Source organism: Brienomyrus brachyistius, chromosome 17 (genome assembly GCF_023856365.1).
Source record: "Brienomyrus brachyistius isolate T26 chromosome 17, BBRACH_0.4, whole genome shotgun sequence".
Classification (NCBI taxonomy): domain Eukaryota; kingdom Metazoa; phylum Chordata; class Actinopteri; order Osteoglossiformes; family Mormyridae; genus Brienomyrus; species Brienomyrus brachyistius.
The window spans coordinates 19,128,213-19,140,543 of record NC_064549.1 but is presented as its reverse complement, the minus strand read 5'-3'; the positions used below and the strand labels follow the sequence as shown (position 1 = coordinate 19,140,543).

The 12,331-nt window shown below is 39.9% G+C and overlaps 1 protein-coding gene across 1 annotated transcript; it reads right to left on the bottom strand.

The window, feature by feature from the left end:
- Nucleotides 1-8,618: 8,618 nt before the first annotated feature.
- Nucleotides 8,619-11,943, bottom strand: ostn (osteocrin). Its single transcript, XM_048980127.1, has 4 exons — nt 11,770-11,943; nt 10,946-11,193; nt 10,218-10,319; nt 8,619-9,848 (listed from the first exon to the last, which is right to left on the bottom strand). The coding sequence occupies exons 1-3, from the start codon at nt 11,941-11,943 to the stop codon at nt 10,235-10,237; spliced, it is 507 nt and encodes a 168-aa protein (XP_048836084.1). The 3' UTR covers nt 8,619-9,848; nt 10,218-10,234.
- Between the last annotated feature and the right edge of the window lie 388 nt (nt 11,944-12,331).

Below are 12,331 nucleotides of genomic sequence, written 5' to 3'. Positions count from 1 at the left end.
CTGTTAACCCTCTCCACAGGAGTACAACTGATGGTCAGTGGGGGGTGTTGGGTATGTGATCTCTTGAAATCGATGTGTCTAGTTTGCTTTGTCCACATTTATTAGGAAATTATTGTTGCAGCACCACATGGTTCACCAGTTGGTTCACCTCATTCCTCTAGTTAGTCTCGTCATTGTTATTGACGAGACCCACCACAGCTGTGTTGTCTGCAGCACAGTGAGAGGTATTCAGACCCAGCTGGTCCAGTTTCTGTATCAGCTGTTGAGGAATGATGGTGCTGAATGCTGAAATTCCATCTATCCATCCATTTTCCAAACCGCTTATCCTACTGGGTTGCGGGGGATCCGGAGCCTATCCCGGAAGCAATGGGCACGAGACAGGGAACAACCCAGGATGGGGGGCCAGCCCATCGCAGGTGACCTAAAGTCTATGAACAGAATTCTCACATCGGAGTGTTTAGTGTCCAGGTGGGTGAGGGTAGAATGGAGAGAAAAGGAAATTGCATAATCTGTTGATCTGTTGGCCCGATATGCAAATTGAAAGGGATCCAGGGTGGGAAGAAGAATGGATTTAATGTGCTGCATGACTAGCCTTTCCAAGTACTTCATGATAACTGGGGGTCAGTGTGACAGGACAGTAGACTTTGAAGCAGGATGGAGATTCAACCTTCAGTATGGGTATGATGGTGGTTGTTTTAAAGCATGTGGGGATGATAGCCTAACTCAGGGAGGTGTTAAAAATGTCTGTGAGGACATCTTTGAGCTCCTCTGTGCAGTCTTTCAGCACACAACCAGGTATGTTGTCTGGACCAGCAGCCTTACCGGTGTTAATCCTGAAGAGGGCACTCTTCACACTGGCTGAAGACAGGCACATAACCTGGTCATTAAGTGGCGGTGGGCGGGGGCGAGGTATTTGGAGGTGTGGTGTTTTATGCTTCAAAGCATGCAAAGAAGTTGTTACGATTGTTCAACAATTAGATGTTAGTCAGTACATTTACAAGCACATTTACTGTAAGTTGAGCTAGGGTTATAATTCGACTATGCCATTTAATCGGACTACTGTCTTTGTCCAGTATATATGCACAGGAAGGGAATCGATTTATTGACTGAAGTATGTTTTGACTCCAGTGCCAATGGGGTGGCAATATAGTTAAGTGACACAAGCTACATACATTTGGACATAAGTGGACAAATGAAGTGACACAAGCTTTAATTCTGATCTGGTCCAAAGAACAGATACAACAATATTAGGATAGCATAATAAAGAATAAAGTATTTTGTATTATATACTATCACAGCATGAAACTGGAAATTGTTCAGATATTGCAGGAAGATTTTGTTGTAATAAATATTGGGGTATTTGTGAAACAAAAAATAAAATTTCTCACAAACTTATCCAGGAGTGATTTAAATAGCAAGGATGAAAATTATTATGATTTTTTCGAAAAATGCATGCAGTACTCATGCAAAAGCTTTAAAATTTAAACAGATTTTTAAACGTGTCCTAGATAATCATGAAAAGGAATAATCATTAAAATTGTAAAACTTGCTAAGTTTTTTGTTCCTATGACAGAGTAAAAATGTGTTAGCAAGACTTAAACTCCCTGCAGTATGATATCCATATCAAATTCATCCATCCATACATTTTCCAAACTGCTCATCCTGCTGGGTCACAGGGGTCCGGAGTCTATCCCGGAAGCAATGGGCACGAGGCAGGGAATAACCCCGGATGGGAGGCCAGCCCATCGCAGGGCACACTCACACACCAGTCACTCACACATGCACACCTACGGGCAATTTAGCAACTCCAATCAGCCTCAGCATGTTTTTGGATTGTGGGGGGAAACCGGAGTACCCGGAGGAAACATGCACCCACATTTGACCCAGGCGGAGACTCGAACCCAGGGCCCAGAGGTGTGAGGCAACAGTGCTAACCACTGCACCATATCAAATTGAAGGCAATAAAAAGTCTGATCTTAATTTAACTGACTATTGATGTAACAATTGGATTTGTATAATATTAATATTAGTATTATTGTCAGACATCGTCCAGTCATACTATAACCATTTTTAAAATTCAGTACAAAATACCCTGCCTCACATTGTAATGTCATTCAGTGCCGGTACCAGTATTTTATGCCAGTGGAAAAGCAACACCTTGAAGTACCATACTTTTGGTATCTTATTGAAGTACCAAAAGTATGGTACCTGGTGTAGTGGGAAAACACCCTTTAATTGAGCAGTGAATTGGACAGCTTTACACTGCTGTACATTTCAATTGCAATTGAAATTTTGTAAGATTTCAGTCAGATTAATATGTTTACATGTACTTTAAAAGTCAGGTGTGAGTCGGACTAATACAATAATTTGATTTTCTTAACGTGCATGTAAATATTCTGACTGTCACAGGTCTGTGGTTGGGATTTGTTACTTGTAACGGCTTCAATCCCCTGTCGTAGGCTCCTTGAGTCTTTGCTGTCTCTGATATGGTGTATTATCTTTTTCGCATACTGGTTTTTGGCTTTTTTGATGCCGTAGGAGAACAGGTTGGCCCTGACTGTACTCAGGCCAGTACCGTCACCGGTTCTGAAAGCAGTTCCCAGCCCTCAGCAGACTGTGAACCTTCCCTGTCAGCCGTGGCTTCTGATTAGGCCATGTGGTGATGGTCCTGCTGTAGATCACAATATCAATGCATTTGATGATGTAGGCTGCAGCAGTCTCTGTATATTCCAGGAGGTTGGTGTGATGGTTGTGAATGGCTACCTGTTTGAATATGTTCCAGCCTGTAGTGTCAAAGCAGTCCTGAAGTGTTGAATAGGTGCCTTCTGGCCACATCTGTACCTGCTTCTGAACTGCTTTGATTGCTTACACCCTTGAACAGAACACCTAATATAGCTGCTGAGGAAAGCAGATTGTTATACAGTGATATTAGGACTATGAGCAATAAAAATGATGTGGTAGTTATGGGTGATTTTAATCTACCAGGAATGCAGTGGGACATTGTCACTGGCTCTTCAGAAAATGAACTGGAGATGGTGGAATTAGTACAGGATTGTTTTTTTACTCAGTTTGTTAACACCCCTACCAGGGGAGATGCCATTCTTGATCTTGTTCTCTCTAATAACCAGGACAGGATTGGTAAATTAGACGTTTTAGAACCACTTGACAGTAGCGATCATAACATGGTCAAATTTGAGGTTAAGTTTAGTGTTCGAAGAGCTAAGTCCAAATCAAAAATATATAATGTTAGGAAGGCTGACTTTAAGTGTATGAGACTAAAACTAGAAACTGTGAACTGGATGGAGTTAAATAACAAAACTGTTGAAGAGGCCTGGGAATTTTTTAAAAGCACATTATTGCAAGTGCAAGAGGACTTCATACCTGTTTCCAGCAAGAATAAATCTAGGAAATTGCAACCTAGGTGGTTTACTAGGGAAATAAAGCATAAAGTAAGGAGGAAAAGGGCTTTGTTCCAGCAATGGAAAATAACTGACGATGACAGAATTAAGCAGGAATATCTAAGTCTACAGACTGAGTTAAAAAATGATATTAGACGAGCTAAAAGAAATGTCGAAAGGATGGTTGCATTGGAAGCTAAGGATGACGTTAAAAGTTTCTTCCAGTATTTTAACTCTAAAAGAGCTCTAAAACCTGAAATTACTAATCTGCAGGATAGTAAGGGTCTTATAATAGTAAACGACATTGATATAGTAAATGAGTTCAATGATAGTTTTGCACGGGTATTCACTGTTGAGGACCTTAGTAATTTACCAGTTATTACCTATCCAGCATTGTCTATAGCTAATATATATATAACTGAAGCAGATGTTTTGCAAAGCCTAGCTGAGCTCAAAATAAATAAATCACAGGGCCCTGATGGCATCTTACCTATAGTGTTAAAAGAGATGAGGGATATTATTTGCCGACCCTTAACTTTACTGTTTCAAAAATCCTTATCTGAAGGTGTGGTACCTTCTGATTGGAAGCACGCCTTCATAACGCCTATTTTTAAAAAAGGGGATAGAAGTAATTTGTCTAACTATAGGCCAATCAGTCTAATTTGTATAACTGGTAAAGTTATGGAGGCTATAATCAAAGAGAAAATGGTAGATTACCTGGACTCTAATAACATTTTGCGGGATAGCCAGCATGGATTTAGGAGAGGTAGATCCTGTTTAACAAATCTGTTGGAGTTTTTTGAGGAAGCTACTCAGGAAGTTGATGATAAGAAGGCCTATGATGTCATCTACTTAGATTTCCAAAAGGCTTTTGATGTTGTCCCCCACAAGAGGCTCCTACTTAAACTCAAAGCGACTGGTATTTTAGGTACCGTAGCGACCTGGATTGATAACTGGTTAACAGATAGGAAACAGCGAGTAGTTATAAGAGGCACAATGTCAAAGTGGGCTTGCGTTCATAGTGGGGTACCGCAGGGTTAGATTTTAGGACCACTATTGTTCCTAATTTACATAAATGATATGGATACCAATATATACAGTAAACTGGTGAAATTTGCAGATGACACCAAGGTGGGTGGTGTAGCAGATACTGAATTAGTGGCTCAGCAGCTACAGCGGGATCTTGATTTAATTAGTGACTGGGCCGATACCTGGCAGATGAAATTTAACATCGATAAATGTAAGGTACTCCATCTAGGGAGCAGAAATATAAAGTACAGGTATTTCATGGGTGTCACTGAAATAAAGGTAGCTGATCATGAGAAAGACCTTGGTGTGTATGTTGATGCTTCCATGTCCCATTCTCGCCAGTGTGGGGAAGCAATAAAAAAGGCCAATAGGATGTTGGGGTATATCTCCAGGTGTGTGGAGTTTAAGTCAAGGGAGGTAATGCTAAGATTATACAATTCCTTGGTGAGACCTCACCTAGAATATTGTGTGCAGGTTTGGTCACCATATCTTAAAAAGGACATTGTGGCCTTAGAAAAGGTGCAGCGTAGGGCCACAGAAATGATTCCTGGTCTTAGAGGAATGTCATACGAGGAACGGTTACTTGAGCTAAATCTGTTCAGTCTCAAGCAAAGGAGACTGAGGGGAGACATGATCCAGGTATATAAGATTCTAACAGGTTTGGATGCTGTTCAACCAAATAGTTACTTCAGCATTAGTTTAAATACACGAACTCGTGGCCATAGGTGGAAATTAGCGGGAGAACACTTCAAGCTGGATTTAAGGAAGCACTTCTTTACACAGCGTGTAGTCAGAGTATGGAATACCCTTCCTGATAATGTAGTGCAAGCTGAATCCTTGGGTTCCTTTAAATCAGAGCTAGATTTAAGAAGATTTTAACGACTCTGAGCTATTAGTTTAGTTCTCCCCAAGCGAGCTTGATGGGCCGAATGGCCTCCTCTCGTTTGTATAGTTCTTATGTTCTTATGTTCTTGGTCTGTATGCAGGTATTAGCATAACAGTGGTGTAGACAGAAAAGCAGATGTGGGGGAGGGGTAAAGCTCTGTATCCTCCTTTGTGTGTTGTGTAAAACTGGTCATGAGTGGTATTCCCTCTTGTTGGAAAATAAACATGCTGGTGTGTTTTCAGAAGCGCTGACTTCAAATCTGCACAACTGAAGTCCCTGGCTATAATGAGAAATCCATCAGGATGGGTTGTCTGTTGCTCACAGATGGTATGATACAGTTCACTGAGTGCCTTATTTTTGTCACTGGAGCTGGGGGGAATGCAAACCACAACCAACAAAATGGTTGTAAAATCCCTCGGTAGAGAGAACAGTCAGCACTTAATGTTCATAAACTCCGCCAGAGGTAAACAATGTTTTCAGACCACCGCAGCATCACGACACCAAGCATTGCTGATGTAAATACAGACACTGCCACCTCGCGGCGAGTCTTACCTCCCACACCTAGGACTCTGTCTGCCCGGTTGGACAATAGCCGATATAGCTCAATGGTGGCATCCTGGAAGTTGTTATTATGTCAGCATTCTCTCACTTTACAACAGGCAGAACTTATAAGATATATATGGTCCATTTTATTGTCCAGGGAAAGGGAAAGCACATTGGCAAGTAGGACGGATGGGATGGCCTGCCTCTTCAGGCTAGTCGCTAACCTAGTCTGTATATCTCCATGTTTTCCCCTCTTCTGCTAATTCTTGCACTGTTTGCCATGCCCCCTCTCTGGATGGGGAGCAGCAGTTGAGGTCAGTGGTCTGGTAGGCATGTGAAGTAACCCTAAGCCCCAAAGCTCTCTGGCTTGAATGGGTTCTAAGTTGAAATTTGCCATACTGCTAATGTCAAAGTGCAACTGATGACTGTATTTGCACCTCACCGTAAACACACGCAACAAACTTTTACATAAACACCACAATTTACACAAAGACAAACGTGTAAACACAGTACTGTCAGGACACAGAGGAGCTGCTGTGTCTGTGTGTGCCACCATCTTGAAAGCAACAAAAAAAGTATTATTATATATTTATTTGGTTTACTGTTTTATGTTTACTCTGGTATATTTGTCCTAAGTAGAAACTGCTTCAAGAAGTGGCACAGTCAACAAAAGAACTAAAAAAGACATTGGAAAAAGCTCATAGCTATATAAATATTTTGTAAATAGTTTTAAAGAGTGTTATTTGACAACAGTATTCCTTTTTTATTTGTTCTGTTTGTTTTGTGAATGTTTTGGTGCATTATAAATTTTTTGTGCAAATCTGGCATAAAAGTGCCGAAAAAGGGATGCCAATGTGGGGTCTTGCTCCCCTCAAAGGTAGGATATATTAATGTAAAAGAAGAGTGCCACTAATAAGTGATAAAAATGGTTCATAAAGGGCACAGAGACCAGCTGCAACCATCATACAAGGAGCCGGAGCCCCCTGACACACAAATTAGAGGCACTATTAGTTCAATTTATTACTTCAACATGTAACAGTGCAATTCTTTCTATCAACACCTGTAAAACCGTAAGAAACACTTACCCGACTGGATGAATTTAATGGTCCAGAAGTTACAGTTTTAATGTTATAATACTTGTTTTATTCCTGCTAATAGTGTATATACACATATACATATTTATTTATCAATCAACATAACCTACATTGCATTTATACTTTATTTTCAGTATATTGTACAGTTCTTGATTGTATTGTATATATTGTATTTTATTTTACTTTTTATTTCTTATTTTCTGTTGTTTGATACTACTGTTATTGCTTAAGGACTTTCTGCATTCTGCTTATTTCTGTTGTACTGTCCACTTTGCGGGGCGGCATGGTGGTGCAGTGTTTGCACTGTTGCCTCACACCTCTGGGACCCAGGTTTGAGTCTCCGCCTGGATTACGTGTGTGGAGTTTGCATGTTCTCCCCATGTCGTCGTGGGGTTTCCTCTGGGTTCTCCAGTCCCCCCCCCCCCCCCCCCCCACAGTCCAAAAATATGCTCAGGCTAATTGAAGTTCCTAAATTGCCCGTACGTGTGCATGTGTGAGTGGATGGTGTGTGACTGTGCCCTGCGATGGGCTGGCCCCCCATCCTGGGTTGTCCCCTGCCTCGTGCTCATTGCTTCTGGGATAGGCTCCGGAACCCCCGCGACCCAATAGGATAAGTGGTTTGGAAAATGGATGGATGGATGTCCACTTTGCTGCTGTAAACTGCAAATTTCCCACCTGTGGGACTAATAAAGGCTATCTTATCTTATCTTAACCCCATATATCTTAGTGGCCAAAAAGTGGATTTTTCTGTGCTTGCATGGTGCGTTCCTTTGCCTTTCAAATCAAAGTAAAACATGCTACTTTAAGCAAAACTTATTGATTTAGATGGCTGTATGTCAAGAAATCATTCACAACCAATGTTATAAATATGTATTTCTAGTACAATTTGTATTCATTCCAAAGTTTAAATCAAATTAACCTTAAATTTAATTATATTGGGTGTAATGTTTGAAGTGCCAGAGCACAGATTGCTCTGAGCCAAAGGTCCCACAGCTGAGCAAGCTCTGTCACAAATTTAGCACTGGTTACAAACATTTTTAATGCAGTTATGGTCAATGATCTTGTGAAAATAAGTGATCTAAAGAGAGTAAACACAGTGTCATTTTTCTTTAAGAAAGTTTGCTTAATACATTTTAAGGAATCAATTTTTCATTGATCCAGTCTATGAGAGAATAACTTTCACAGGGTCCATTTTCTCCTGTAAGATGTGCACATAAAAATTTATGTTAAGCAGGCTGTTTACCATATACATATTCTGGTCCTTATGATTGGCAAGCAAAGAGACAGGGTTGTTCCCCCCTTAATTCTGCTTGTGCCCCAGTATGACGCTCATTCTATAAATCCCCCTGAATTTTATGTAGCATAAATGTTTTATTAATTAACGGCGCTATAGCCATGTCCTCAGACCTTTGTCTTGTATAAAGCATACATTGTGGTATCCTAAACCCATTGTTTATTTCCACAAAAGTGTAATGTCAAGAACAGTAAAATATCGTCATAATATAATTTACGGTTAGCTATGTTGTAGAATTTTGTAGTAGAGAACTAAACATTCTCTGTGCTGATCTCAATATTTTAGTGCATATTGTTTGAATAATGTCATGTTATTGTTTTTGCGATAATTAATTCAGAAATACAGACTTGTACTTACCAGTCAGAAGCACAATGTATGACATATGTTTTCTTTTTATTATGTTTAATTTTTTAATACATAAGTAGACTCTCACGTAATATAGTTTGGAACATTAGATATTTTTAATCATATTTCCAAATTTGACATTCATTATATTATTGTCTGCTAACCCATGTGCAATGAGTGTGTTTTTGATCTTTTATTGAATATCTTTATTAGCTTGACTAACTTGGTACTTTTTATCAAACTTGTACAACATATATTCTTGGGAAGTTGAATGGAATGGGACAAAGTTTTTATTAATCTTATCCTGCTGTATAATTTTAGCTTGGTATGTCAGTTCAGTTATTGCTCGCACAGTTGGTGTGAACGGTGTGTGAGTGTGCCCTGCGATGGACTGGACCCCCGTCCTGGGTTGTTCCCTGCCTTGTGCCTGTAACTTCCGGGATAGGCTCCAGACTCCCCGCGACCCAGAAGGATCAACGGTTTGGAAAATGGATGGATGGATATATTTAAAGTAAATGAATTTAAGCCCATTTAAAACTAAATGAGGGGGCGGCATGGTGGTGCAGTGGTTAGCATTGTTGCCTTACACCTCTGGGACCTGGGTTCAAGTCTCCGCCTGGGTCACATGTGTGTGGAGTTTGCATGTTCTCCCCATGTCGCCATGGGGTTTTCTCTGGGTACTCCGGTTTCCCCCCACAGTCCAAAAACATGCTGAGGCTAATTGGAGTTGCTAAATTGCCCGTAGGTGTGAATGGTGTGTGAGTGTGCTCTGTGATGGACTGGCCCCCCATCCTGGGTTGTTCCCCGCCTCGTGCCCATTGCTTCTGGGATAGGCTCTGGACCCCCCACAACCCAGTAGGATAAGCGGTTTGGAAAATGGATGGAAAACCAAATGAATGCATATTTTGTGTACATATTTGTAAACTAAGTATTCTAATGACATTATGAACAATTAACACTACAAATATTTCCTTATGATCAGTTTTAATGTCAAGGTTGACCCTAAGTCAGTGTGAAGACATTGTGTATATAAAGGGATGCTAAGCGGACTGAACACACAGCATTGGGGCAGAGTCCTGGGTGTTCAGTCTGCCGTTTGGGCTTTTCTCCCACCCTGCCCTACAATTCTTTGGATACTATAAAGTCTCCAGTAGACCAGGGTGAGTAGGGTCTATATGTTTTTTGAGCTACATTTAAAAGTAAACTGGTATCATGGAGCATGCTGACACTTTCCCAGTCTTCTACTTGTGAGGGACCACCTGTGGAACAGAACAGTAACATGGCTACTTATAATCCATGTCAGGACACCTTGAGCTACTTCAGGTTTTACAAACAACTGACAGGCTCCTGTGCTTGATCGAATAGTTCAGTTATTTTTGTGCTTTATGCTTTTACTGGTTTGTTTCCTTCATTGAAAAACAGTTATTTCACATTAACATTAGTGACACATGCATGATTATAGGACACCAAACGGCACACAGCACAAACTGAGTGCTTAAGTGTAATCCAGGTCCTTTCCATTGAAATGGTAGTTTTCAAATGCTGTCCTAGCTGATATGGATTACCTGGTCACCCTACTAATTAGATTATGGAAACCATGATGGTCACAGATGAGAAGCAAGGCCTACCAGAGCATGAACAGAGTTTAGCCTCGTTTGCTGGGTAGTCGGCCAATTCCAATCCGGTCAATAGGAACACTAATTTGCCTTCTAGGAATGCCAACTGCCTTCCTGTAAAAAGAGATAAAAGATTATATAATTGCTAGTAATACAATATTCTACAACTGTGTTTAAAATTACACTACACATGTACCCTGTATATTTTTTTCAAGACAACATTTCCTTTGAATCTTCTGAATGATCTGTGAAATAATCTTTCACATGATGTACTCAAATGTCTACAAAATAATTTCATCACTTGGTATATAAATTTGAAAATCTCATGGGTAAGTCTGTCAACACCTCTGTCTTAAAAAAGCAATCAATAAAAGAACTCAAACATTTGTATGACTTAAAAAACAGACAGCCTAGTTAGCACAATGCCACGGAAAGGTAGAAATCATAACGAAAATTCATTGGTTGTTGACAGACTGGAAAGTATTAGCCATGCCTAATCACTGATGTAATTTACAATTTGAAAATGCCTTGTGTGACTGAGACATATTAATACATTGACTACTAAATTAAATGGAGAGAAAAGAATATTGACCATCTTTGACTAAAATGTGTTGCATGAATTGTGAAACATTGTTTGATAGTATGGATATAATTCTATTAGAAGAATCAAGTGCCCAGTTTCAAAGCCTACTTCATGCTTTTCATTATTAAGTATATTAAATGTTTCTCTTGCTCTTTACCCCTTCCCTCCCTCTCCAGTGTGGTATTTCCGTTTGCTTTTTGTATCCATTGTGCTGATAGACAGGCGATCCAGTGGCATTTTCTCTCCAGGGAAGCTTCTCTTCCTCTTGATTTCAATGGCATTTTTTTCTACATGCACCAGTTGATCGAGGAGCAGCAGTTTGTCTTTCTGTGTGCTGGAAGATTTCTCGTCATTGGACCAGACCAAGGATCCAGACTTCTTCAAAGCCACAGGGCCCAGATACTTCTGGATGAGAGACTGTGTTTCAGCATGAATCCACTCATTCAGTCCCTAATCTCATACATAATGTAATAAATCATGACTAAAATCCACCAAGTTTACAAAGGTCAATTCTCTTATTGCAGTGACTTTTTGAAATATAAATATACCAGGGAAATATAAACATACAACGGCACTGTACAGGCTGTGGAAACCAAAAAACCACCTCAAGCATGATCTGATTGTCTGGGGATCTGCCGAATAAGATGATGATAAAGTATTCAAATGAAGAAACTTCCCAACTATGAACCTTTATTTTTATTTAGACAGCACAAAAGAGGATGATTTATATTCTATTTCAGTGATTGGCCCTCATTTAACATGTGTTGTATGAGATGAGGAAAGGAAATTTCTTTATTTTGCACCTCTGTCACTGCTGACAGTTTTGAAAGGAATGGCTTCTGCTTGACTACTTGGCATAGGAAAGCCCTGCTCCTCAACCTTCATCTGTTTTATCATAACTTGGTCCTTACATATACATATTTTTTAGAGATGCATTTTTTAAATTAAAAACTGCCTGCCATTTCCTTTGGCAGGTCTTACCTCTGCTTTTTTCCTTTTGAATGAGGTCCCAATTCCCCCCAAGTGCGGATTTCTCTCCACATTTCTTGGTCTTACCTCTGATTTTTCTGGTAACACTTGGAAGCCAGTGGCACTGCAACTGAACAGAGTGACAGTGAAGAGGCAGGGGACCAGTATATATCCACAGTGCCACATCTGAAACAAAAATACCAGGGAAATACACTTATACATACACAGATGGACATAACGCATGTATACAATGATAATACATACTCACCATAATATATATGCTTATCACTAGATGTGAATATATAAGGATGTGTGCACAGGTATGCAAGCGAGTGCTAGCTGTTAAGCTGTACTTGTCACTGATTTCCACTTTTTGAATTTACTTTTTTTGTTTCACTATGTATAAGCATCAGAGTCTTCCTATTTGTTGAACCAAAGCCACAGCAGAGGAGGTTAATTGTGCAGTGATTATTTTTCCAAATTTGAAAATTTAAGTTATGTTTGGTTCGTAATACATTATCAATTCACAAAAAGGGGAAATGCCACTCATTTGTTTGTCAGAAAATCTCTGTCG

Bases quoted from the DNA above. Each gene is read 5' to 3' on its own strand.
- ostn (XM_048980127.1), bottom strand. From the start codon at position 11,943: ATGTGGCACTGTGGATATATACTGGTCCCCTGCCTCTTCACTGTCACT. The intron at 11,194-11,769 runs GTAAGACCTGCC...TCTCTCATCCAG, and splicing joins TCAAAAGGAAAAAAGCAGAG to AAGTATCTGGGCCCTGTGGC. The intron at 10,320-10,945 runs GTAAAGAGCAAG...CTCTTTTTACAG, and splicing joins ACTGGAGAGGGAGGGAAGGG to GAAGGCAGTTGGCATTCCTA.